Source organism: Miscanthus floridulus, chromosome 9 (genome assembly GCF_019320115.1).
Source record: "Miscanthus floridulus cultivar M001 chromosome 9, ASM1932011v1, whole genome shotgun sequence".
Classification (NCBI taxonomy): domain Eukaryota; kingdom Viridiplantae; phylum Streptophyta; class Magnoliopsida; order Poales; family Poaceae; genus Miscanthus; species Miscanthus floridulus.
The window spans coordinates 111,118,236-111,143,314 of NC_089588.1; the positions used below are offsets into that span (position 1 = coordinate 111,118,236).

The following is a 25,079-nucleotide window of genomic DNA, read 5'->3' on the forward strand; positions in this document are numbered from 1 at the left end:
GCGAGGCAGCTCTCGCACACCTGCTCCACGTGGTCGATCGCCGGGAGCCCTCGGACCATCTCCTTCCTGGACAGCAGCTTGAGCCCTTGGAAACCAAGGTGACCGTACCTCGCATGCCACTTCCAGGCGACGTCGTCGGCGTGTGCGGCGAGACACACCGGCGCACAGATGCTGAGGTCGAGGGTGTACAGCCGTTCGCCGAGCGCTGCACCTTCGCCAGAAGACGCCGGCGTTGATCCCAAATGCGTAGGATCCCATCCTTGATTAGGACCTTGTACCGATCCTCATCTAGCTGCCCGAGGCTTATGATGTTCGCCGTCAGCTTGGGGATGAGGTAGACGCCAGGCGAGCCTCTGGTGCTCCCCGGTCTTGCAGCTGAACAAGATGGTTCAACGCCCCTCGATCTCGACGACGGAGCCATCCCCAAACCGGACTGTACCATGCACGCCGGTGTCGATGTCGGAGAAAGCAGACCGCTCCCCGGTCATGTGATTCGTCGCCCCCGTGTCGAGGATCCACCGAGTCCGCCCGTTGCCGCCGTTCTCGCCAAGCTGGACGAACAGCTTGCTCTCCTCGAGGTGGACCGCCTGGCGCTCCTGCGACGAGGATGCGGATGCATCTGCCGCGCAGCGGACACCTAGAGCCACGTGCGCCATGGGCTCCGAGCTCCGCCTCGAGCAAGAGCCCATGTAGCACTCCCCCCGCCCTCGATCTTGACGGAGAGTGCAGCCCTCAGACGACTGCGGCGATGGAGTGTATGACGGCGGCGAGGTTGGGGGAATGAATGACGCTCAGCGACGTCACCCCCAGCAGCAGCGCCCCTTCTTTGGGCTCCTCCTCTGCTTGGGCCGTATGGGCCGCCTCGTCGTGTTTCTTTTTGCGGCATTCGTGAGCCCAATGGCCCGTTTTGCCGTAGTAGGCACATTCATCGCCGGTGATCTTCTTCTTGCCATCGCCGCCGGCAGGTGGCTTGGAACCACCACCTCTTCCACCGCCTTGGGACAAACCACCACTGCGGCCACGCTGTTGCTTGGACGGTGGAGGCCGCCCAGCTCTGGAACCGCCCTCGCCTGAGAGCTGTAGCCGGGACACCACCCGCGCCACTATCTCCTCCTCCGTGTGGTTGAGGTGCACCATGGAAGAGCTTGAACCTCCACCGGTGTTGTGCCCATCGTCAGCCGCCTTGAGCCTCCCTGTGACCTCCTCGATCGTGAGCTATTTGATGTCGAGGAGCGTCTTGATGGAGATGACGAGCTGCCTGTACCTCGGTCGAGCAATGTGGAGGTATTTGGCACCCACCTTCGGCTCTGGCTCTGGGTTGCCGAGGATCGCCAACCGCTGCACGAGATTAGACAGACACAAGGAGAAATCCTCGATGGACTCACCATCTCGGAATGCGATCTGCTCGTACTCCACACGGAGACTCTACACCATCGACTTCTGCACCCAATCATCGCCGATGCGCATCGTCTGGATCACCTCCCACGCCTACTTGGCCGATGGCTTGGTTGCCAGGGTGGGCACCATCTCCTAGGGCACGCCGGAGCAAATCACCTCCAGCGCGGAATGGTCGTCGTGGTAGTCGATGTCCTCGTCCTCAATCGCCTCCCAAAGATAGCGAGACTGCAGCTTCAGCTTCATCAACAATGACCACGAGTTGTAGTTCGTCTTCGTGAGCTGCGGCCAGTTGCCGAAGCCGGTCGTCTCCCGAATGACGCGCTCGATGGTGCCCTCACGGTGTCTCGTTCGTGAACGGTGGGCGCCGTGAGTCCACGAATGGCGCGTCGGTGAACGGCTTGGGGACGACAAATGCCTTGGAGACTTGTTGCCCGAGCCGCCGCCTTTCTCCTTCATGCCTGCCAGCAGCGGCGAGTGGCCTCGGCCCTTCGATGACCCCATCACGACGCGCTAGGTCCCTTATCTTACAGCACTGGTACCAATTGTTGTCCATGCTGCCTGGCGCCCCTTGCCAGAGACAAGTCGAGCACACTAGCTGCACACCAGAAACTCAGAAGAACACACACGAACTCGAGAGTGTTTTTGGTGCCGCGCACTACTTGCGACGTTATCTGACTCTATTGATATAAACGTACAATGTTTGAGCGCACTTTTCGCCACGACGCTGCACTCCCTGTGACCTCCGACTGGACGGTGCCATCCCACGACAAAATTTTTGTCTCTGTGCCGAGGTCACATGCAGCAAGTTAGAAGGGTCCGCTCGATGGAGCAGATCCGCCTAGCTTCAGCACAAGGGTGGTCAATCCTGCGCAATCCTCTTGAGACGTGCCAGTCAATTTGACCCTGCAATTGATAAGGAGAGAAAGCTCATCAGTAATTAAGGGCAGAACGTGCCGGTTTTGCTAGACAGTCCCGAATGTGTGGCTCTAAGAGCCGACATGATGTAGTCGATCTCAGCATATTCGCAAGAATGAATTGGTTAAAGCTCATGGGGTCGTGTGAAGAGAATCGGTTATCATTCAGGATAAACATCATTTAAACGAATATTAATCAATGGCAATAAGATATGAATGATGATCGGTCCATGCTGAGCCAATGATTACGAGTAACCGAACTGCTTTTTATATAAAGAAACAATTCAACATCACTTAATCATTTAATAAAGATAAATCTAATGAACATGTTAGATCTCATCTATCGCCATGACTAGTGGGGCATGAGGCAAAATCATGCAGGCCGCAGAAACAACAATAGACTCGACGACCCTAACTTATTACTAATATCAGTGGGGCATGAGGCAGAATCATGCGGGCCATAATATAATAACAAGATCATGGGGCTAACACATCTTTCAACTTATCTCTACTTCAACGATCTCGTGATGTGAACTATTCATGAAAGCATTCGATATCGGCTAAATAGCCGATTCAGGCATAGCGCATATTTAAGGTCATGTCTTCTCAGGAACGGGTCTATCAACCAATGATCCCCACTCCATGGTGCCAACAGTGGGGTGAGAGGCAAAATCCCACAGGCCGTGATGACGGGTCATGAAACGGTTCTCGCTAACCGATAGATCTACTCAAGATCGAACATGCCTTAACCGCACGCTATGCACGATTAAGATTGACGCAAAATAGCCGATAAAAACATTACTCATCGCTTAAGATGTAGATTAGATCAGTTCTGGATTAGCAAACGATGAGTTAAACAAGATATAAGGCCGATCCAGATCAATCTCAATTGGGCAGAGTGATATTGCTGTAATTAGTTAAACAATGAATCAGCGCCTCCAGCGCATGAGGTGAGATTGACATTTCTTGTTCATGATGATGAATAGTTCTAATCCACCTATAGGTTTGTTGTGAATGATAGTCTCCGTCCTCTTCCTAGGGCCGGCGGGCCCACTGACGCCGCATCTTCTGTGTCGGCCTCATCGTCGGATTCTTCCGATTCTTACAACGGTGACGACGCCCGGTGCTATCTTCACGAGTGGAGGATGGCTCAAAACCGTTACTCTGAGGCGACTTGGGAGAACGGCCAACTAGAGATTCACCTCGGGGTTTCCCAGGCCGCCCTTCACACAGCTGAGGAGGAGGCCAGTGCCGTTCGAGCGCGGCTGGCCAAATTCGACGCCATGGTGGCGGGTAAGATGAATCCCATGAAGGCTTTTTACTCTGACTTCCATTATCTTCATCTTGACCATCTTCTTGTTCTCGTGATTGTTAGCCCTGACAGCATAGTTGGAATCTCTCCAACTGGTGGCGAATGTGGCCATAGACGCTGTCAACGCCCAGGGTTCCTCCATCGACGCTCATCTCTAAGACGTCCCGGTCCGCATTCGGGAGATCGCCCTCCATGGCGTTCATCATGGTGCGGCGGTGGCGCTGACCGCGGCACAAGTCCGAACTGGGTAAGAGCTTCACGCCATGGAAATAGGTTTCCCAATGGGCGATGGCCCTGAGGAGCACGAGGACCTGCTTGAAGAATTCACCATGGCAGCGGAGGCCGTAGTAGACATCACATCCGCTCAGGATGTGGTGAACAAGGTCTTCAATTAGTTTGTATTTAGGATAAATCAATGAATGAAGACTCCTATTCTTTTATGATTGTGTTTCAATGTAATGCCTTCATGTACGACCGTGAATGTTTCTTGCTCTTTTTGTTTTTTGCTCTATAGGCGATACATATCGTATCGGCTATTACTGTCTTTGAAGATGTTTACTGAACTAGAGGCGATACCCTCCTGGTATCGGCTATTAGAGCCAAGAATGAATCGGCTACCAAGTGTTGATCAGATGCTAGGATAACGCCCCGCAGAACTTTCAATATAAAATGTTAGACGAGTAATCATCCCAGGTCAAGCGTCCTATTAAGCGAAACAGAACTTCTCCTTAAAAAATCCATTAACTCTGAATCACACTCACACTTTAACTCAGCCTTCACATACATCAGCCTAAACCCATTTCCAAGACTTAATACTCATTTTTCCTTTGATCCAACGACCGACGTGAAGCTGTGACTTTTCTACTAAAACAAACTCTCAGAGCCGATTGCCTGCATCGGCTGTTGGTTTTTATTACTGATTTTAATAAAGCCTCCTTCCCATGTCTTGCCAGACAAACATTCGAAATCTCCTAGTTCCCAAAAGACTGGATCAGCTATCGCAATACTTATAGACTCATCAGCGTGAACCACCTCAACATCATCTTCATGCCATTGAATCAAACACTGATGCATGGTCGATGGCACACAACAGTTTGCGTGAATCCAATCATGACCGAGGAGTAAACTGTATGAGCCTTTTCCATCGATGACAAAGAACGTGGTGAGCATAGTTTTATTCCTGATTGTCAACTCGATGTTTATTGCCCCCCCGGGTCTTGGATGTATTTCCTCTGAAGTCTCTAAGCATCATGTCGGTTTCAAGCAAATCTCCTGGTCCCTTGCCAAGCTTACGGAAAGTGGTGTAAGGCATAAGATTGACAGAAGCACCTCCGTCCACTAACATTTTATTCATCGGCTTCCCGTCAACAAAACCTTTCATGTATAAAGCCTTCAAGTGCCGATGCTTGACTGGCTTATCAAATATCGCTTGCTGCACAACCGTTAACTTGGCAACCATCTCTTCATACTCTGATTCATCAAAGTCTGAGTAAACCTCCTGATCTGCTAGAGCTCTGAATTCCAATGGCAGCAGAAAAGCCATTTGGATATTAGCCGATGATTGTTTTCTATCGGCTGCTTGTTTAGCACGCCATACTAAAGTTTTACCGGATGCCTGAGCCTGTTCCATCTCTTTATTCTTTAGGCATTGTACCCTTCTCTTCTTGCTTTTTGTCAATCCTCCGGGGCACCATTGTCCCTCTTGCCTGACATGTTCCCTCTGGTTGCTTCTTTCTTCATGATCAACCTAGTTTTGGTCAACAACTCTTTTCCCCAGCCGATCATGAACACTTTTATTTTTTAAGCGCTAATCCATGTTATTATGATGATATGTATCCTGGGCATGGATAGACCAGCGGTTGATTTGAGATTGCCTAAACTCCCAATATTGATTGCTGCATTCTGGACAATCATGTCTGGTAGGCAATTTCAAACCTTCGTTCCAGCAATATCTAAAGAAAGGACAATTCCAGTGCGATTTAGCTTGCTTCCTTTCATACCTTTCTTCTTCCAATTGACGCTAGTATTCTTGATCCTCTAGCCATCACTGATAATCCTTTTCCTTCTGCCGCTGCCACTTATTCAACAGGATCCGAGATGTAACTCACAGCTTCGTCGCTCCACTCTTCGACGCTTCCCCTTGCTCATATCAGCTCTTCTGCTGATCACAACGTCGTCTAATCTCTCTGTATTCGTCAGCCGATATTTGCATCTTGGGATCAACTATTCCAACTTCTTTCGATCTGGCCGATGTTAGGACCTTAGTCTTTCCTTTGAATATCTCAACATCAACCATATTTTGATCTCCTGGGAATGGATTATCATCTACTTTCATCTTCCGAGGCGTATCAAACTTGAGCCTCCCTTGCTGAATAGCCCTCTGTATATGCTGCTGGAAAATTTTGCACTCATTAGTGGAATGAGAAGTAGCATTATGGAACCTGCAGAACTTCTTATTCTTCAACTGTTCAGGGGTAACATAACATGATTGTCTAGCAATTTGATCTGGCCCTTGTCAAGTAAGAAGTCAAAGAGCTTGTCCGATTTTGTGACATCAAAGTCATAGCTCTCCTTAACTCCTCCTCCCCAAGGATTTGACACCATTACTGTCTTCTTGCCCCAATTCCATTCAGCTGCAGCAACCTCCTCCTCTTCATCTTCATAGCCGTCTTCAATTGAGTATGGATCATAAGCTTCGGCTACTGTGGTGCTCTTCTGGAATTGGGTATCTCTGCGTATACTCTGGAATTGTCTATTGAGTGCTGCTACCCGTTGAGCCAATTGTCCCAAGTTGTCAAACTCTTGTCCTAGTAGCTTTTCTTTCCATATTGGTAGCATTCCTTGGATGGCTAAAGCAGCTAGCTGATCATCGGCCAAGCTCAATGATAAACATAGATTCTTAGTCTTTCGGAATCTCTGAAGAAACTCAGTGCCCGATTCATTAGTCCTCTGTCTCATGGTGTCAAATCGGTTATTTTCTTCTCTCCAGTCCTAGTGTAAAAAATATGTATGAAACTTCTTCTCCAGGTCAGCCCAATTGGCAATGGAGTTGACTGGTAATGACGAGAACCAAGTGAAGGCCGGCCCTGACAGGGACAAAGAGAAGAAACAAACTCGATGGGCATCCTCAACTGATGCTTCGCCCAATTGTGTAAGATACCAACTGACATGTTCTATGGTGCTTGTACCGTCTTGACTAGTGAACTTGGCAAATTCTGGGAGCCAGTAATTTACAGGAAGAGCGACCAAATCATACCATTCTGGATATAGGCGTTTGTACAAAAAAGTCATTCCTTTTGGCCTCAGACCAAACTGATTCTTCATCATCTCGGTCACCTTGAGCAGCAACTCGTCAGCCTACGGATTTGGATTTCTCGGTAATTGCCGACCCATCTGTGGATTGAAATCCCGCGTGCCTTGATATCCTAGATTTGGTATCATGTGGAGGGTGTTATAATCCGTGCCATAGTGATAGCCTTGTGGAATCTCAATCTGTTGGGTCCTTTGTTGGCTTGCTGCTTAAAGTCTCTGATTATAGACATGAGGATCTATATCTCTACGGATCCTTTGAATTGATGGTGCTATCTTCTGTGCCAAAATTGATCATCTGGTTTTGACTTTGCCCCGCCGGCTGCTGCACATGCTGTACTGACGGTCCAGGATTGTACTGTATCTGATTTGTAGCAGTACCTAGAGTTTGTTCAGATGAACCTTGAAGTGTTTGGACGTCACCATTACCAGCTGGTGCTACTTCTTGATGGCTGGTACCGACTTGATTAGTCCCTTGAGTTGATGGATCTGGAATATTATAACAAGTCGATCCAACCTGACCAACTGGAATTCCATGAATCGCCTCTTTCATGGCGTTGTGAAATGCGTCAACGAAAGCTTCATTGCGGCTTGATATGGCATCACGAACAGACTTGTCAATGGCTTCCGTAAAGAAACGCCTATCTTAAGCTTCGACCGTATCTGTCTGCCCATGTAGTAGAACTCTTGGTAGTGGAAATTTTTGAATAATTGTGCTGTCACGTGTTTTGGTGTAGGACAACAAACACTTCTTCTGAAATTCTTCCGTAGCTTTGTTGATGGTATCCTTATCTTCATCAGGCAGGTCTTCATAATATACCATAAGGATGCTGTCGTTGTTGTAAACCGCCATGACGATTGTGGTGTCCCACCGAGCGTGCCAGAAACGTGTGTCGACACAAAATTTTCGTCTCTGTGCTGAGGTCACACGCAGCAAGCCGGAAGGGTCCGCTCGATGGAGCAGATCCACCTAGCTTTAGTGCAAGGGTGGTCGATCCTGCGCAATCCTCCTGAGACATGCCAGTCAATTTGACCCTGCAATTGACAAGGAGAGAAAGCTCATCAGTAATTAAGGGCGGAACGTGCCGGTTTTGCCAGACAGTCCTGAATGTGTGGCTCTGAGAGCCGATATGAGAGGAGATCGAATAGTCGATCTCAGCATATTCGCAAGAATGAATCGGTTAAAGCTCATGGGGCCGTGTGAAGAGAATCGGTTATCATTCAGGATAAACATCATTTAAATGAATATTAATCAATGGCATTAAGATATCAATGATGATTGGTCCATGCTGAGCCAATGATTACGAGTAACCGAACTCATTTTTATATAAAGAAACAATTCAACATCACTTAATCATTTAATAAAGATAAATCTAATGAACATGTTAGATCTCATCTATCGCCATGACCAGTGGGGCATGAGGCAGAATCATGCAGGCCGTAGAAACAACAATAGACTCAACAACCCTAACTCATTACTAATATCAGTGGGACATGAGGTAGAATCATGCAGGCCGTAATACAATAATAAGATCATAGGACTAACACATCTTTCAACTTATCTCTACTTCAACGATCTCGTGATGTGAACTGTTCGTGAAAGCATTCGATATCGGCTAAACAGCCGATTCAGGCATAGCGCACAGTTAAGGTCATGTCTTCTCAGGAATGGGTCTATCAACCAACGATCCCCACTCCATAGTGCCAACAGTGGGGTGAGAGGCAGAATCCCACAGGCCGTGATGACGGGTCATGAAATGGTTCTCGCTAACCGATAGATCTACTCAAGATCGAACATGCCTTAACCGCACGCTATGCACGATTAAGATTGACGGAAAACAGCCGATAAAAACATAACTTATCGCTTAAGACGTAGATTAGATCAGTTCTGGATTAGCAAACGATGAGTTAAACAAGATATAAGGCCGATCCAGATCAATCTCAATCGGACAGAGTGATATTGCTGTATTTAGATAAACAATGAAAGCAATAAGCAATATCGGTAACTTAATGAATCTACCAAAGACTACCACTCTAAGATAGAGCCGATAACTTGACCTTGATCCAATTCAAGCAGTGGGGTGTGAGGCAGAATCACACATGCCATACTTGAATTAGGCAAGAGTCGATAACTAGCTTATACCAGAGCCGCAGTGAGAGTCGACCGGATCGATGCAGCCATACGAACAGAGGTATAAACGATGACGGTACTTACAACAAGCAGTGGAGGTCGACCGGATCGTTGCAGCCGTACTTGCCAAAGAACTCGCCGGGATCTACTCTACTCCTACTCCTAAGGGGTGGCCGGAGCCGAAGAAAGTAATTGACTTGTATTTGATTGATTGATGTCCTTTACAATAGCCGGGGTTTGGTATTTATACCCGGAGCCTAAAACGAACCCTACTCGAGTACGACTTAATACAATCTTTGGTATGAAGGAAATATTCCTATCTTAAGATAACTTGGACTCTAATCTTTCCCCTTTTTAGAGTCCGACATGTATTTTCTTGATGCCAATCATATCCTGTCATCGTTATCTGCTGACGTCATTCGGAAAGAATCGATCCAGTGTCACATTTGATCCAGTAGATATCAATCTTTACTCCATCAACTCCTTGATTGGCATAATTCTGGAAGCCTACCAATTCCTGAAATCATTCTTCCAAATTCTGGTGTAAACACATGCCCCCAATTTTAAGATAAAAGTAATTTTATTTCAAAATTATCATGTCTGCATCCCTGAGCTCAACTGGACTTTTTCTATGTGCAAACAGACAATTAGCTAGCTCAGCTGCACTTTTTTCTATGTGCAAACAGACAATTGGCTAGCTCAGGTGACTCGCAAAAAAAAAAAAAGGTAGCTCAGGTGGACTACCTAATTGCAATAATTTGTATATAAATTAAACAACTTTTCTAAGCCTAAATTAACTGACATTTACTGCAAACAACTAATACTACTCCAGAAATCACAATTCACACTTATGATTTGGTATACATAAAAAAATGCAAGGGATGAATCAAGGATGCATTTGGTTGGAGTGTGAACGGGAGCGGAGCAGTTCCATCCCAATTTCTAGAGTGTTTGGTTCATGGACATCTTCCACCAGAGAATATTTAATCATTATCTTTCACCAGCTCACTCCTCTTTTTCGACCGAATGCAGCCATACTTCCTCAGCGACACGAAGCGCCATCTCTCTCTCTCTCTCTCTCTCTCTCTCTCCTCTCTCTTCCTCCCCTCTCTCTCCATATAATCTACTCGGTGGGCTGGTGGAGGCGGGGCTAGCGACGGCGCGAGCTCGCGGTGCCGGGTGGTGGAAGCAGGCGCGGGTAAGCGACGCCGTGTGCTTGCATGGTTGGCAGCTATCAGAGGCGCAACGGCCAGGTGGCGCACTCACAGGCATAGGCGGTGCACCTGTAGGCGTCGGAGTAGGCGCGCAAGCGGTGTGGGAGCCAGCGCGGGCATGTGTGCGACGGTCGAGCGGCATGCGAGTGGCAGCGAGTGGAAGGGGAAAGAGGATTGGTTGGCTGACGAGCGGACCCTACTATGATGGGCATTAACAGAACTGGTGCCAATCCATCCTCATTTCACTAACCAAACCGCAAATAGAATCATTCGATTCCTTCAACCAAACATGGATATAGAACCTTTGGATTCGTAAAATCAAGGATAGATCCATCCAACGCATCCCAAATCACCTCTTGCGGCAGGATCTCCTTCTCCCACTCTTGTGGCAGCAAATCTCCTCCTCTTATGGCAACGGCCTGGATTGGCAGGGCCGAATGCTATATTCTTGGGGCGGTGGCGTGTGCTGTCTTGCACGAAGAGGGGCGGTGATGGTCGTGAGTGGAGGGAGGTGTTGACGGATGGGCACAGGCGGAGGTGCCGGCCATTATGACCGAGACTCAGGCAGAGGAGCTAGTCGCGCGGGCAGTGGAGCAAGCTCCGCGGGCGGAGGAGCCGGCTGTGTCAGCCAGGGCACAAACTTATGAGCTAGACGTGCTTGCTGGGGCCAGAGCGGAGGGGCGGCCCGCGACGGGCGTGGGAGGTGGCCACGAAGGGTGTGGAAGGCGGCGCGGGATGGGGAGACTTTGCTTGGGTTGGTGGATTTTCTTTTAACCATGGCCCCGTTCGCTTGGAGGAATTTTGAAAGAATCTAGAGAAATTTATGAGAGGAAAACACTGTTTCGGATGAAAAAACAAACGGATTAGGCCAGGTTTAAGGGCACGCGAACGTGGCCATATATCCATCAAGATGTGGACCCTCCGAAAATATAGCGCGACACCAGCGCGCCACTGTCCTTTTTTCTCATGCACACTTCTGTTTCCATACTTCACGCGCGTAGAATAGTGAACCGACAGGAAACAAACTCCTATGTCTGAAGTCCATCATGAATCTGATTCCCTCTCCTAACGGCCATCAATTTTTCCTGTATGTTTTCCAAACCGACAGGAATTCTTTGCCTGATTCTCTTCAGGTTTTCACAGCCACATGAATTTTACTACTTTCCTATCAGTTTTTAGAAAACCGTCAGTATTAATTGTATCCGACAGGATTGCTGCTGTCGCTGGTAGTGGCGCCCATCTTGTCAGTGTCAACGCGCTGTTTCTTCGATAGATGGAGGTGATCTCGTGGATGACTGGCACGTACATGCACCTTCGCAAGGTTCCTCATATGACGATCGCTGTCTACCACGGCCGGGAAAAGGCCTTAATCGGCTCTGATAGGTGGAAGATGAACACAATATGTGCTGATAACGTTGCAGCCTTTTTCAGGCTTTTCATTGCTTATTTTATACACGCGGAACCAGTGCCGGTCCTAGGATTATAAGGGCTCTCCGACGATCTCGTTGTAACGGCCCCTCTTGACCATGTATAAAATCTTATAATATATAGGCGTTAATTTTACTTGTAAAATAAAATCAAATTTAATAACATATTTTTAATTTAACATGTCTGATAATTATCGAGGAATAATATAGATTAAGGAATATATTTGTAGATGTATGATAATTAACGAGGAATAATGTAGATTAAAAAAAATATTCGTTTTCTTTTCTCACCCATAATAAATGTTTCTTAGGTAACATTATCAAATTCTAACATGTAAATTAGAAGAAAAATATGACTATATGGGTACAAAATACTAGAAGTCTGGAATACTATACAAATAATTAATTTGAATTAAAAATAAAAAGGAAAAAATACCTTGGGCCTAAACAACTAATCGGTGATCGCAATTCATAAGAAGAAAAGAATCAAAATGTCATCGTCGTGGAGCCCTGCCTGGTCGCCGTCCTCGTGCGCCGTGTCCGTGTCTCCGGTAGTCTAGCTCTTCGCGGCGGCATGGCTCGCCTGCTCCGTGCGTGTAAGGCGCTTGTCCTGAACTCACGATCAGAGTGTGTTGTGTGCAGCGTGACTCCTCGCCTCCTCTTTACCCGAGGGCCGTGGGGAAAGGAAACTAGAAAAGAAATATCAATGTTGTCTTTTTGGACCACCTAACAAGTTTTATGTCTCTCTTCTTATTAGTTTGCTAATGCTTAATGGACTATAGGACCTGAGGATTTGTATATCTGGGCTTGGGCCCCTCCTCCGCTTAGGCCCTCGGCCATCGCACCTCGTGACCTACCCTTAGGGCCGGCACTGCGCGGAACACAAACATGCATACATGGGCTTGAAGCCCGAGTCCCTCGCCACTCTACGCACGCCGCGCGGATCGGCTGTTTTCTCGCGATGACACCCGACATACATGCACGGCGCGCGAGCGCATCGTGGCGAGGCCACACACCCGAATAACGCGGCCACGGCATGGACGGGGTACACCTGTATCCACCCGTGGTTCTACGCAACACAAGTTCTGCAACAACAATCAGTATTACAACAGGGATTACAGGTGAAAACAAATTAGAAATGAAGTAGTATCAAATTCATATTAGCTGCGTGTGTTGCTATCTATATAGCGCACTAATAGAGAACAGACCTTTGATCCTCGGCCAAAATGGGCTCTAGTCCCGGAATTTTTTGCGCCCGGGACTAGAGATACCTTTAGTCCCGGTTGGTGGCTCCAACCGGGACTAAAGGTCCCTGCCCAACGGCTACTGCGCCAGACAGAGGTGGCAGGGACCTTTAGTCCCTGTTGGAGCCACCAACCGGGACTAAAGGTATACTTTTACTCCCGGTTGGTGGCTCCAACCGGGAGTAAAGATCTACTCCCGGGCCGTGGCTGCGCCCGGGGTTGGAAAGTTACCTTTAGTCCCGGTTGGATCCATCAACCGGGACTAAATGTTCTCCCTTTATAAATCGGCTATCTCCTCCTTCCTTCCCGTTCCCGAGCTCAGCACATTTTGAAGCTCACTGCAGTAGTGTTCTTGCTTCCTCCCTCCCTCCATTGTTCCTCCATCCATTCTTCGATTCCTCCATCGATTTCTTCGATTCCTCCGTCGATTCTTCAGTTGTAAAGGTTACCAATCTCATACTCTCATTTTTCACCATTTTCTTATGCCATTTTGTTCACTATATATATTTATGGTTCTTTATTGTGGTTTTTTTTTCATTTGTAAGCAATTTGAGCTCAAAATCACTTCAAGCTTGCATATTTACATGAAAGAAGGTTAAAGTATATATAAATATAAACTTAGAAAATAGTTAGAAAATTATAACAAATCCGTACTAGTTGAACTTGCGGACCGTGTTCAGCTCGGCGAGTATGTTCTCTGCCGAGCGGTAACGGACGTCAAGGAGGAGCTTTGATTCTACGAGGGAGAGCGACAACAGTCGTGGAAGACCGTGTTCCCTTCCTCGTAGAATCGGAGCTCTTCCTTGACCAAGTACGGTGCCGTCCGGTGGAGAAATGCTCGCCGAGATGATCACGTAAGAAAGGTCAACTAGTACGGATGGTTATTTATTCACATGTCCCGATATCGTCGCAGTAGTCTGTCAATCACCGTACCTAAACGTAGTATATATAAATAAAAACTTAGAAAATAGTTAGAAAATTATAGAAAATCCGTACTAGTTGAACTAGCGGACCGTGTTCATTTCGGCGAGCATGTTCTCTGCCGAGCGGTAACGGACGTCAAGGAGGAGCTTTGATTCTACGAGGGAGAGCGACAACGGTCGTGGAAGACCGTGTTCCCTTCCTCGTAGAATTGGAGCTCTTCCGTGGCCAAGTACGGTGCCGTCCGGTGGAGAAATGCTCGCCGAGATGATCACGTAAGCAAGGTCAACTAGTACGGATGGTTATTTATTCACACGTCCCGATATCGTCGTAGTAGTCTGTTATGTGTGTACACTCCCATTCTTCTGTTAATTTGCGGAAATATCATGTGAATTACTTACCTGCCGCAGTAAAAGACGAGAACACAATGACCATTAAAAATATCATTGTTTAGAGATCTAGATAATTTTATAGTTTGTTAATTTTATTTGTTTATAAAAGGAGAAATTTATAGTGTATTAAAAAATGAGTATAGAGAGTAGATGGCAACTGCTTCCGGGTCCTCGGCCTCTCATGGGTTTCCAAAGCGACTTAGGCTGGGCCTTCCTCTCATTCCATGCGGCAGGTGTCGTGATGAGACGAAGATTGTGATGGAGTACCGAGTGAAGAAGGAGTGTCCCAACAAGGATCGTATCTTCTACAAGTGTCCGGATCGCAATGTGAGTTATTTTATCGTATTTAATGATTATGGTTAGTTTATACCTATTTTCATGATGGTTGTGATTAAAGTTCTAATTTTTTGTTTTAATTTCAGTGGGATGGCAGTGGACGATGTTCAGGCTTCTACTGGGAGGAAGAGTATGTTGAACTCGTGCAAAAATATCTTGCACAACAGGCAGATACGGCGGCTAATGAGGCAGTGATCCAGCCGAAGAAGCCCAAAGATGTTGCACAATCGGGACTATTGCTTAAAAAGATGTTTAACAAGACTATTGCTTAAAATAGGCGGGAAACGAAACTGCAGGCCACCTTTACTCCCGGGTGGGAAGCCCACCCGGGAGTAAAGGTGGGCTGCAGTTTCGTGGCCCGCCAAAAAAATCCTTTACTCCCGGTGCGTGTTACCAACCGGGAGTAAAGGTATACCTTTACTCCCGGTTGGTAACACGCACCGGGAGTAAAGGTACCTTTACTCCCGGTTGGTAATACGCACCGGGAATAAAGGGTTTTTACTCCCGGTTGGTGGCTGGCACCGGGAGTAATTCTCTCTGGTATATAACCTCCAGCGCCTGGCGCAGATCGATCCACTCGTCTTCTTCCTCGTCGAACACCGCCGCCCTCTTCTTCCTCGCGCCGCGTCTGTTCGCCTTCCGTGACACCGATGCCGCCCTCTTCTTCCTCGTGCGGCCTCCACCGCGCGCGCCCGTGCCCCTCCTTCGCGCGCGCCCGTGGCCCTCCACCACGCCCTCCTCCGCGCCGAGGCCCTCCACCGCGCGTGTTGCCCCACCGCGCCCGAGGCCCTCCACTGCCGAGCTTGAGATGATATGTTCGTCGATCTCTTTGTACATTCGCCCGAGCCCTCCACTGTCGAGTTATAGATCACGTCGAAAACTACAACTTTGGTGTAAGCCATGTCAACGCTCGAGGTCGATTGAAAATTCCAAATTTTGAATCACAAAATCTAGGAACTGAAAATGAATATTTGGAACTCTAAATGATTTTAAATAAAAAACATATCTTAACGCAAGTTTTGAATATTTGGATATTATATGGATAAATTAGCAAGTTTAATTAGAGTGTCAAAAACTGCATTTTATGGTACTAAAATACATTTTAAGATCACTGGGACCTGAACTCATGACAAGTTTAATTAAGGACCACCAATGAAATTACTTTAGAAATTAATTAGATCGATGTAAATCCATGGCTTGTATAATAAACACGCTATATATTATTTGGAAACAACACTACGAACCATCCGCTAATGAACTTTCGTACAAACTCCTCAGGATGGCAACCATTGTCGTTGTCACTAAAGCTAAAAATGATCCAGCCCATCAACCGCCATATATTCATCACTATATGATATTGTCGTTGTAGGATATATAATGGTCAAATAGGAACTCAATTTTGATACTCAGTTTGTAAACTAAGTGTTTTTTAGTTTATAAAAAATATCACATGTGATGATGTAAGCAGTTTTGGTTGGACTTGCATGCATGGCTACAGACAAATGAAGGAAAACTTCAACGTTTCTTCATTTGTGAACTTTGAATATACAGATATAATATATTAATGTTGCTAAAGTAATATGAGCATTACATATTTTTTCCGGGAAGACTATCTTCAAACTTTATATCATAGCATCAGAGATCGCCTGTAGAAGAAGAAAATAAATTCTTATCATTTCAGAAATAGTAATGGTTATATTAGCAATAAGACACATATACTTACATTTCATAATGACTTATACTTACATTATTAACATAGAATTTTCTCATATGATGAATGACTACATGGTTCACATGGTACATAGGATCACAACATCACGCACCGACACCGCCCCAGCCCGCCTCACGTCGTCGTCGTCGTCAGCACACCGGCCACCGCACCGACACGTATATATACGTCATTTGTATTCATATGCATGTATATATATACGTCGCGGAGCACCGCCGCCATCGTTCGTCCATGCGTTTCTATGTATACGGTGGAGCACCGCCGCCCTCGTTCACCCATGTGTACAGACATATATACGGCGGAGTGGAGCACCGCCACTCTTGTCACACCACCCTTTCTCGTGGCCTAGTTGATCAACATTCGTATTATCATTATCGTTAATGCTAAACAATCACACCAAGGCGAACCGCGCTGTTGATGTCACCGACGTGGTTCGCCCTAGTCACCGACGCAATTTGCCCTCGGCCGTTTATGTATAGCCCTAATTCGCCCTAGTACCGACGTAGTTCGTCCTAGTGTGGCGAATTGCGTCCGTGACCGAGGGGCAAGATTTAATAATGCATATTGTTCGTAGATTTTATGCATGTAAGCAAAGATTTGACGTACTATATATTGGTTTTGTTTTTTGAAGCTAGATGGCCGACCCGAGAAACATGGATGAGGAGGAGTTGATGATGAATTTGATCAACACTGGCACTCAAGTTGCCAGCGATGATGGTGCTAAAAATAACGTGCAAGAGGATGCAGATGACGGGAGTCAGTACTTAGCTCTTGAACAAAATGAGCAACAACATATTGGCTAAGTATATATTTTTTATTATTAGCTATATATATTATCATATGTCTTATGTGTGCTCATGACATTAAAAATAATGTTTATGTTTTGTAGTCCTCTGGATCGACATCAACAACTACAACGAAGAGTAAAAATGTTCGAGGTCCCAAAAAGCCATTGGAGGGTCGCTTCATCATCTCGGAGTTCAATGTGGATACAGGAGAACCGGGGGGGGGGGGGGGGGGGCGAATAAAATGAAATTTGTGCACCACTGTGGTTACCTTGTACGGGACCGGCTCCCGATTAGTACCCGTGAATGGAAGAAGAAGACCAATGCTCCTCATATCAGGTTTGTCTCCGATCTTGACAAGGCGTTAATTTGGAATGATGTCTTGGTACATTTCACGCTTCAAACAGATGGTTATGATGATATAATAGATGGTGATGAATTGAAGGAGCGAGTTAGGGATTGGGCAATGAAGAATATGGACACCCAGATTCAGACTTAGAAGAAACACCTATACACGACGTATGTCAAGAAGAACATAGCACCAGATTTTACTATCCCAGGCTCGATCTCAAAGCAGAGGTCCTATTGGGATGAGTTTGTACAGTACAAGACTTCGGAAGAGGGTGTGAGTCGGGTGATAAAGAACCAACATAATGCCCAACAGAAGACATACCACCATACCTTGGGATCAGGTGGCTACCCGACTGCCATTAAGAAGTGGAACAAAATGGAAGCAGACCTTCTTGCCAAGGGTATCAGACCAGAATCACTCGAGTGGGGAGAACGTGTAAAGAATTGGTTTTTCGCTCATGGGGGAACACTAGACCAGGAGACAGGGAAGTGCGTTTATGGCGCAAGACTGCAAGAAGCAGCAGAAAGATTGTTTTATGCTCAGAGAGCTACTGCTAGTGGTGCGTTCAGGCCCAATAGAGAGAAGGATGAGCTGACATACGCCATCGGGACTATTGAACATGGTGGCCGAACTAGAGGCAAATGAAGTGTCTCGTGGGAGCATGGATTCCCTCAGGACAGACCTTCCTACAGAAGTCGCCAGAGAAAGAAGGAAGGAGAGGCACAGCGGCTCCAGAGGTTGGAGGAAGCGGTGCGTGAAGCACAGGAGCGGGAAAAAAACCTTGAAGCGAGAATGCAGGAGGAAATCAGAAGGCAAATGCAAATAGCAGTGAGTGCAAGCAAGCAGGCATCAGAGCCAGGAATCAACATTAGCCAATTTGTTCAGTTGAAAAGCAGCTGCGCTTCCATGGAGATACCAAATCAAGGGGACACAGGACTGCGCTTCCCTGTGGATGACGTCACTGAACCTTGTACAACGTGTGAGCTACACATTCCAAAGGAGAATTCCACAATCAAGGTGGCTATCGGTCTTGTTAATCCTATCGACCGAACCAAGACACCAAGGATTCATGGGAATATAATCCAAGAAGGATATGCTACCATCTCGGTAGATAAAGCTGAAAAAGGTTTTAGTGATTTGCCTCTTGACATTCCTGGAGGTGATGGCGAGAAGACTCTAGGAGAAGCGGAGAAGACATTCATTCTATGGCGCAAGCGCTACATCATCATTCCAGGGATGTCGGCTCCACCTCCTCCTGAACTACCTCACCATAGGTACGTGCGGATGAAAACACTACATCATTAATTTGTATTGGCTTAAATAATTAACAATCTGCTCATAATAATATGTCATTCCTTTTTTTGTAGCAGATCCTCCTCCAACCTAAATCCAATTGTTCAATCGCCAGATCATCATAGTGCTCTGTACGATGACATTGTGTTGGAAGACGAGGGTGCATCCACACCATCTCCAAGGAGGTCTCCAACGCCGCAGCCGCCACCTCCAAGGAGGTCTCCAACGCCGCTGCCAACACCTCCAAGGAGGTCTCCAATGCCTCCCCCGCCCCCGTCTACCAAGAAGCCTAGCAAGAGGCCAGCCCCTCAAACGAAGAACCAGTCCCCGCCTGCAAAGAAAGCCACCGTGAAATCAAGGGCTATTCCCAAAATAATATCTGAAGAGAAGGAAGAAGGAATTGATGCATATAAAAAAGACATGTCTAGATTCTATGACAAACTTAAAATGAATCAAGAAGCAAGGAGAAACCCAGAGAAACCATACTTCTTCGTAGCTCCAGATATTCTAAGAAAAAAAGTGACTTCTTACCAGCAACAACAGCGGGAATCTCGTAAGCCGTCCAAATCAACATTATCAGACTATGACCGCACTCTCACCAAGTCAATTGAGGCGGCACAGAAAAAGAAGCGGGCAGGGCAAGGAGTTGCCCAACTCGGACAACAAGCGCACCAATCAATCCCCCCGCTAGTTGTTGGTAATGAATATGGTTTGAATTTAGGATTAATGCATCAGGCAAATATACCTCCGGATGTCGATTTGGATCACCTTGGTGAATTTCTTGATGAGACTGGTCTCGACCTTTACCAGATGTTTGGTGATGGAAACATTGAGAGTGCGGCGGAGGTTGATATTTGGAAGAAAAAATTTGTACTAGGCCAGAGTCTATACAACCCTCAAGCCTTATCTGATCTGGGGACGCAAATATACCTGCTAAACAAGTGGTACATGCAGGCGTCTACTAGTGGAGACTTCTGCGTTGGTGTCAGAATTAGAGACGAACATTGGTTCCGTGGCGATGATGTTATGTATGTTGACTTTACAGAATTTCATCAACTATGCCACCTGACCTCTCTGGACAAAGTTATCATTAGCTGCTATTGCCTGTAAGTAATAATTCTTTTGATCTATTATTAAACTCATCATATGTGTGTATATGCATATAAATTATCCTAACAAGTACTATATATATGCAGATTTACAATGACAGAGCTCAGAAAGGAAGGCTGCAATGAAATTAGTTTTGTTGATCCCCATATAGTATTCAAAGACCCAATTACTCCAAAGACTAATTGGAAGTCTGAGTCTGAGAGTAACCTCATGAACTTCTTAGTGAACCAACGCCACAAGAAGGATATACTCTTTCCCTATAACTTCAAGTGAGTGTTAATCATGTCGATCATATCCTTAATGGCTCATATGTTGATTCTAGTTAATTAATGAGTGTTATGCGTTATATCCTATAAACACATGCAGCAATCACTGGATATTGATGGACATCGATCTGGTGAAAAGTCACTTGATAATCTATGACTCGATGAGAAAACCACAACAAGACTACCAAGATATGATAGATATTATCCATAGGTAATTTCGGGATCTCTAGCAACTATATATACACACAAACATGATGATTAACTATATCTGATGACGTGGCAAATTTTTTATTGGACAGTGTTTAGAAAACCTTTATTGAGAAGCAACACATGGAAAAATGCAAAGCGCCACTGAATGTAATCCCTTTGAAAGTAAGTCCCCTGAATCGCATCATCTTTATTAATTAAACATATAGCTTTCACCGGATCACCAGATTGGATGACAAATCTTTTTCTCGTAAAGTGGTATCTGAGACAGGAACAGGGGAACAACTACTGTGGTTACTATGTTTGCAAGTTTATCAAGGTGCTCTCCCAAAGAACTCCTACAGAGAGACTCAAAGTACGTTAAAAATACACTATATATTCATTTAATTATTATTATTGATTGTGTTACTATGTCTTTATATATATATATGTACATATATTAATTTATTTTCCTTTAATTCAAACCTATAGACTCGATGGTTGGAGGAAAAGGTCATACGGCAAGACCAAATCAAAGCAATTCAAGAGTCTATAGCCGGATTTTTTAATGAGCAGGTCATCGATTCCAAGGGCGAGTTCTTCTTCGACCCAACACTGCCATTGAAGCCAAGCTAGAGGATGAGAGGAAACTTGTTATGTCACAACAACTATAATGCAATCTTTTATAATATATGCACATGAAATAATATAATGTAAAATACACATATGCATGCATGCATGTAAATATATATATGATGCATGCATGCATATATATATATATATATATATATATATATATATATATATATATATTTCTATGCTTGAATTGTGTGATTTAATACGTTCATTGTGCTTGAACCGAAACATACTATATGCGCGTATAAATGTATAATTAGCAGCGTACAATACGACTTCGAAAACCTATTTTGAAAAGAAAACAAAAAAATGAAAAGAAAAGAAAAAAGAAAAAAACCTTTAGTCCCGGTTCGTATTACCAACCGGGACTAAAGGTGCCGGCCATCGTGGCATGTCAGGAGGCACCTTTAGTCCCGGTTGGTGTTACCCACCGGGACTAAAGGTCCTCCTTTAGTCCGGTTCTGACCCGGACTAAAGGTGAGTCTGAGAGTAACCTCATGAACTTCTTAGTGAACCAACGCCACAAGAAGGATATACTCTTTCCCTATAACTTCAAGTGAGTGTTAATCATGTCGATCATATCCTTAATGGCTCATATGTTGATTCTAGTTAATTAATGAGTGTTATGCGTTATATCCTATAAACACATGCAGCAATCACTGGATATTGATGGACATCGATCTGGTGAAAAGTCACTTGATAATCTATGACTCGATGAGAAAACCACAACAAGACTACCAAGATATGATAGATATTATCCATAGGTAATTTCGGGATCTCTAGCAACTATATATACACACAAACATGATGATTAACTATATCTGATGACGTGGCAAATTTTTTATTGGACAGTGTTTAGAAAACCTTTATTGAGAAGCAACACATGGAAAAATGCAAAGCGCCACTGAATGTAATCCCTTTGAAAGTAAGTCCCCTGAATCGCATCATCTTTATTAATTAAACATATAGCTTTCACCGGATCACCAGATTGGATGACAAATCTTTTTCTCGTAAAGTGGTATCTGAGACAGGAACAGGGGAACAACTACTGTGGTTACTATGTTTGCAAGTTTATCAAGGTGCTCTCCCAAAGAACTCCTACAGAGAGACTCAAAGTACGTTAAAAATACACTATATATTCATTTAATTATTATTATTGATTGTGTTACTATGTCTTTATATATATATATGTACATATATTAATTTATTTTCCTTTAATTCAAACCTATAGACTCGATGGTTGGAGGAAAAGGTCATACGGCAAGACCAAATCAAAGCAATTCAAGAGTCTATAGCCGGATTTTTTAATGAGCAGGTCATCGATTCCAAGGGCGAGTTCTTCTTCGACCCAACACTGCCATTGAAGCCAAGCTAGAGGATGAGAGGAAACTTGTTATGTCACAACAACTATAATGCAATCTTTTATAATATATGCACATGAAATAATATAATGTAAAATACACATATGCATGCATGCATGTAAATATATATATGATGCATGCATGCATATATATATATATATATATATATATATATATATATATATATATATTTCTATGCTTGAATTGTGTGATTTAATACGTTCATTGTGCTTGAACCGAAACATACTATATGCGCGTATAAATGTATAATTAGCAGCGTACAATACGACTTCGAAAACCTATTTTGAAAAGAAAACAAAAAAATGAAAAGAAAAGAAAAAAGAAAAAAACCTTTAGTCCCGGTTCGTATTACCAACCGGGACTAAAGGTGCCGGCCATCGTGGCATGTCAGGAGGCACCTTTAGTCCCGGTTGGTGTTACCCACCGGGACTAAAGGTCCTCCTTTAGTCCCGGTTCCTGACCCGGGACTAAAGGACCCCCTTTAGTCCCGGATGCTTGCTCCTGGGTGGGGAACCGGGACTAGAGGGGGTTCCCCACCGGGAGTAAAGCTCGGTTCTCTACCAGTGGCGCCTGCTAGGGCACGGAGGAGGATGGTCTCGACGGTGATCCCAGGGCCGAAGCCGATGAGCAGTCCCCATTCCAGGCCTTCTCCTGGGGTAGGGAGGCCCTGCTCCTTCGACCTCCGCCTCATCTCCTCCATCACGAGAATAACACACGAGCTGCGCGTGTTGCCGTACTGCCTCATCACATGCCTCGACGCCGCCAGCTTCTCGCCGGTGAGCCCCAGCGCCGTCTCCACTCTGTCTAGTATTTGCCTGCCACCTGCATGCACCACCCAGAACACCTCGTCGTTCAAGTCTGGTGGCAGTGGCATCGTCGTCGTCATCGGCAAGTGGCTGCCGCCGATCTCTATCATCTCTTGCAGCGCGCGCTCCACCGAGCGGCCCACGGCACCGGATACATGCAACGGAACGTCCGGTTGCAGGGTGAACACTATCCCCTCGTCCCGCAGCTTGGACACGATGGCGTCTCCCGTCCCAGGTACAATCTCCTGAGACGTTGACACGAGCTCAAACATGGCGTGCTCGTCTGGAGATGGGTTACACCCCACCACGACCGCGCCTGCCGCGTCGCCGAAGAGTGCCTGCCCAACGAGGTTTCCCAGGTGGTCCTCGGAGGGCCCACGCAGCGACAAGGCGTACACCTCGCAGGCGACCACGAGGACCCGGGCGCCAGGGTTGTTTTCCGCGAGGTCCTTGGAGACGCGGATGGCGGAGCAGCCGCTGTGGCAGCCAGCCTGGTACATCATGAGACGCTTGGTTGAGAGTGGGAGGCCGAGGAGATTCACGAGCTCCCAGTCCGCACCAGGCAAGCAGCCACTGCTCGTCGTGCTGACGACGAGGTGTGTGATGTCGGAGGCGTGCCTGCCCCAGTCTTCTATGGCCTTGCGCGCCGCCGCCGCGCCAAGCCGAGGTATGCCCTCGTCAGTGATCTCCTGCCGAAGGGTCAGGGAAGGAGACTTGTAGGCTGTCGCTGACGGGTTGCTCCTCAACCACTCGTCGGACATGTAGAAGTGTCGCTTCTCTGTCGTTGTCTTCTCGCCTGCATTTATATTTCATGTAAACGACTAGTATTGTTATAATTAAATTCATCAAATTCTTTTGTAGACTTCTCTGTTGACAACGTTAATTAGAAGACTCTAATGATTTGACAACAAATAAAATAACAGAAAAATATCGTATGCATGCCAAGGGAAGCAAACACACATATATTAGATACATAATAATAAATATTGTAGACTTACAAATCTTGGCAAACCTAGCCTTTAGATCCACCAGATGTTTACTGTCGGTTATATCAAAATAGTAATCCGGGAAAGACTTTTGCTCAAACACATGCTCCGGGAGTGCTTTCCCTATACCCATGATAGTTGCTCGTCCACTACCATAATGAGGTCTTCCCATGGCTAGAGTCTCCAGATCTCCTGCCCTCAGCAGACTCATGGTACGGTGGAGTACTGTGGTGGAGAGATGGGGATTATGATGATGATTAGCACCTTCTGATCTCAGCTACAAGGTCTGGTATTAAATATATAGGCGCTGATCATGAGGAAGGCCAGCTTTATTTTGACTTTTTTAAGATTTCGACAGCAAGTGGTATATAATTGCTAGGCAATAAATCAATATTTTTACGAAATATCAAATTTATCAGGTCCTTGTCCGCCGCTCATAGCCCTGGAGTCTTGGCACTACTACACAAATCTTTTGGGAGGTGGGCGTTTTGGCTTTTCAGAGGCAGGCAAAGCAACCGCCTCCGTCAAAAGGACTGTGTTAATGCAGACCTACGGAGGCGGTCAATCAATCAGAAAAAAAGAAAAACCCATTGACGAGCCTGCTGAGCCCATCAATGCGCCACCGCGCCGCTAGATGGATCTACGCGCCATTGTCATCGTCATCGCTAGATCCGATCGCACCCGTCCTTGATCCGCCGCTGGGGCCACCACTGCCCACGATCCACCGCTAGCGGACGCCACTGCCCTCGATCCACCCCCGGAAGACGGGCCCGTCCTGGATCCACCGCCGGGGAGCGTGCCCACCCTAGATTCGCTGCGGGTGTGGTCCACCACGCACGCCGCCGGCCTCGAGTCGCTAGGAGCTCCGCCACCAACGCGCTGCAGTCGTGGATCCACGAGATCCGCCGCCGGGAGCTACGCAGCCGGCGCACGACATAGCCGCGCGAGCT

At 46.2% G+C, this 25,079-nt stretch overlaps 1 protein-coding gene across 1 annotated transcript; it reads right to left on the minus strand.

Annotated features, from left to right (window-relative positions):
• Positions 1 to 1,922: 1,922 nt before the first annotated feature.
• LOC136480577 (chalcone synthase E-like) lies at positions 1,923 to 24,378 on the minus strand. The gene is made up of 3 exons (XM_066478078.1): positions 24,142 to 24,378; positions 22,899 to 23,939; positions 1,923 to 1,993 (listed from the first exon to the last, which is right to left on the minus strand). The coding sequence occupies exons 1-3, from the start codon at positions 24,338 to 24,340 to the stop codon at positions 1,923 to 1,925; spliced, it is 1,311 nt and encodes a 436-aa protein (XP_066334175.1). The 5' UTR covers positions 24,341 to 24,378.
• Positions 24,379 to 25,079: the final 701 nt, after the last annotated feature.

Coding starts and splice junctions, on each gene's coding strand:
- LOC136480577 (XM_066478078.1), bottom strand. CDS start 24,340: ATGAGTCTGCTGAGGGCAGGAGATCTGGAGACTCTAGCCATGGGAAGA. Junction 23,940..24,141: donor GGCTAGGTTTGCCAAGATTT/GTAAGTCTACAA, acceptor ATATAAATGCAG/GCGAGAAGACAACGACAGAG. Junction 1,994..22,898: donor TGCCCTAGCAGGCGCCACTG/GTAGAGAACCGA, acceptor TCTGGTGTGCAG/CTAGTGTGCTCGACTTGTCT.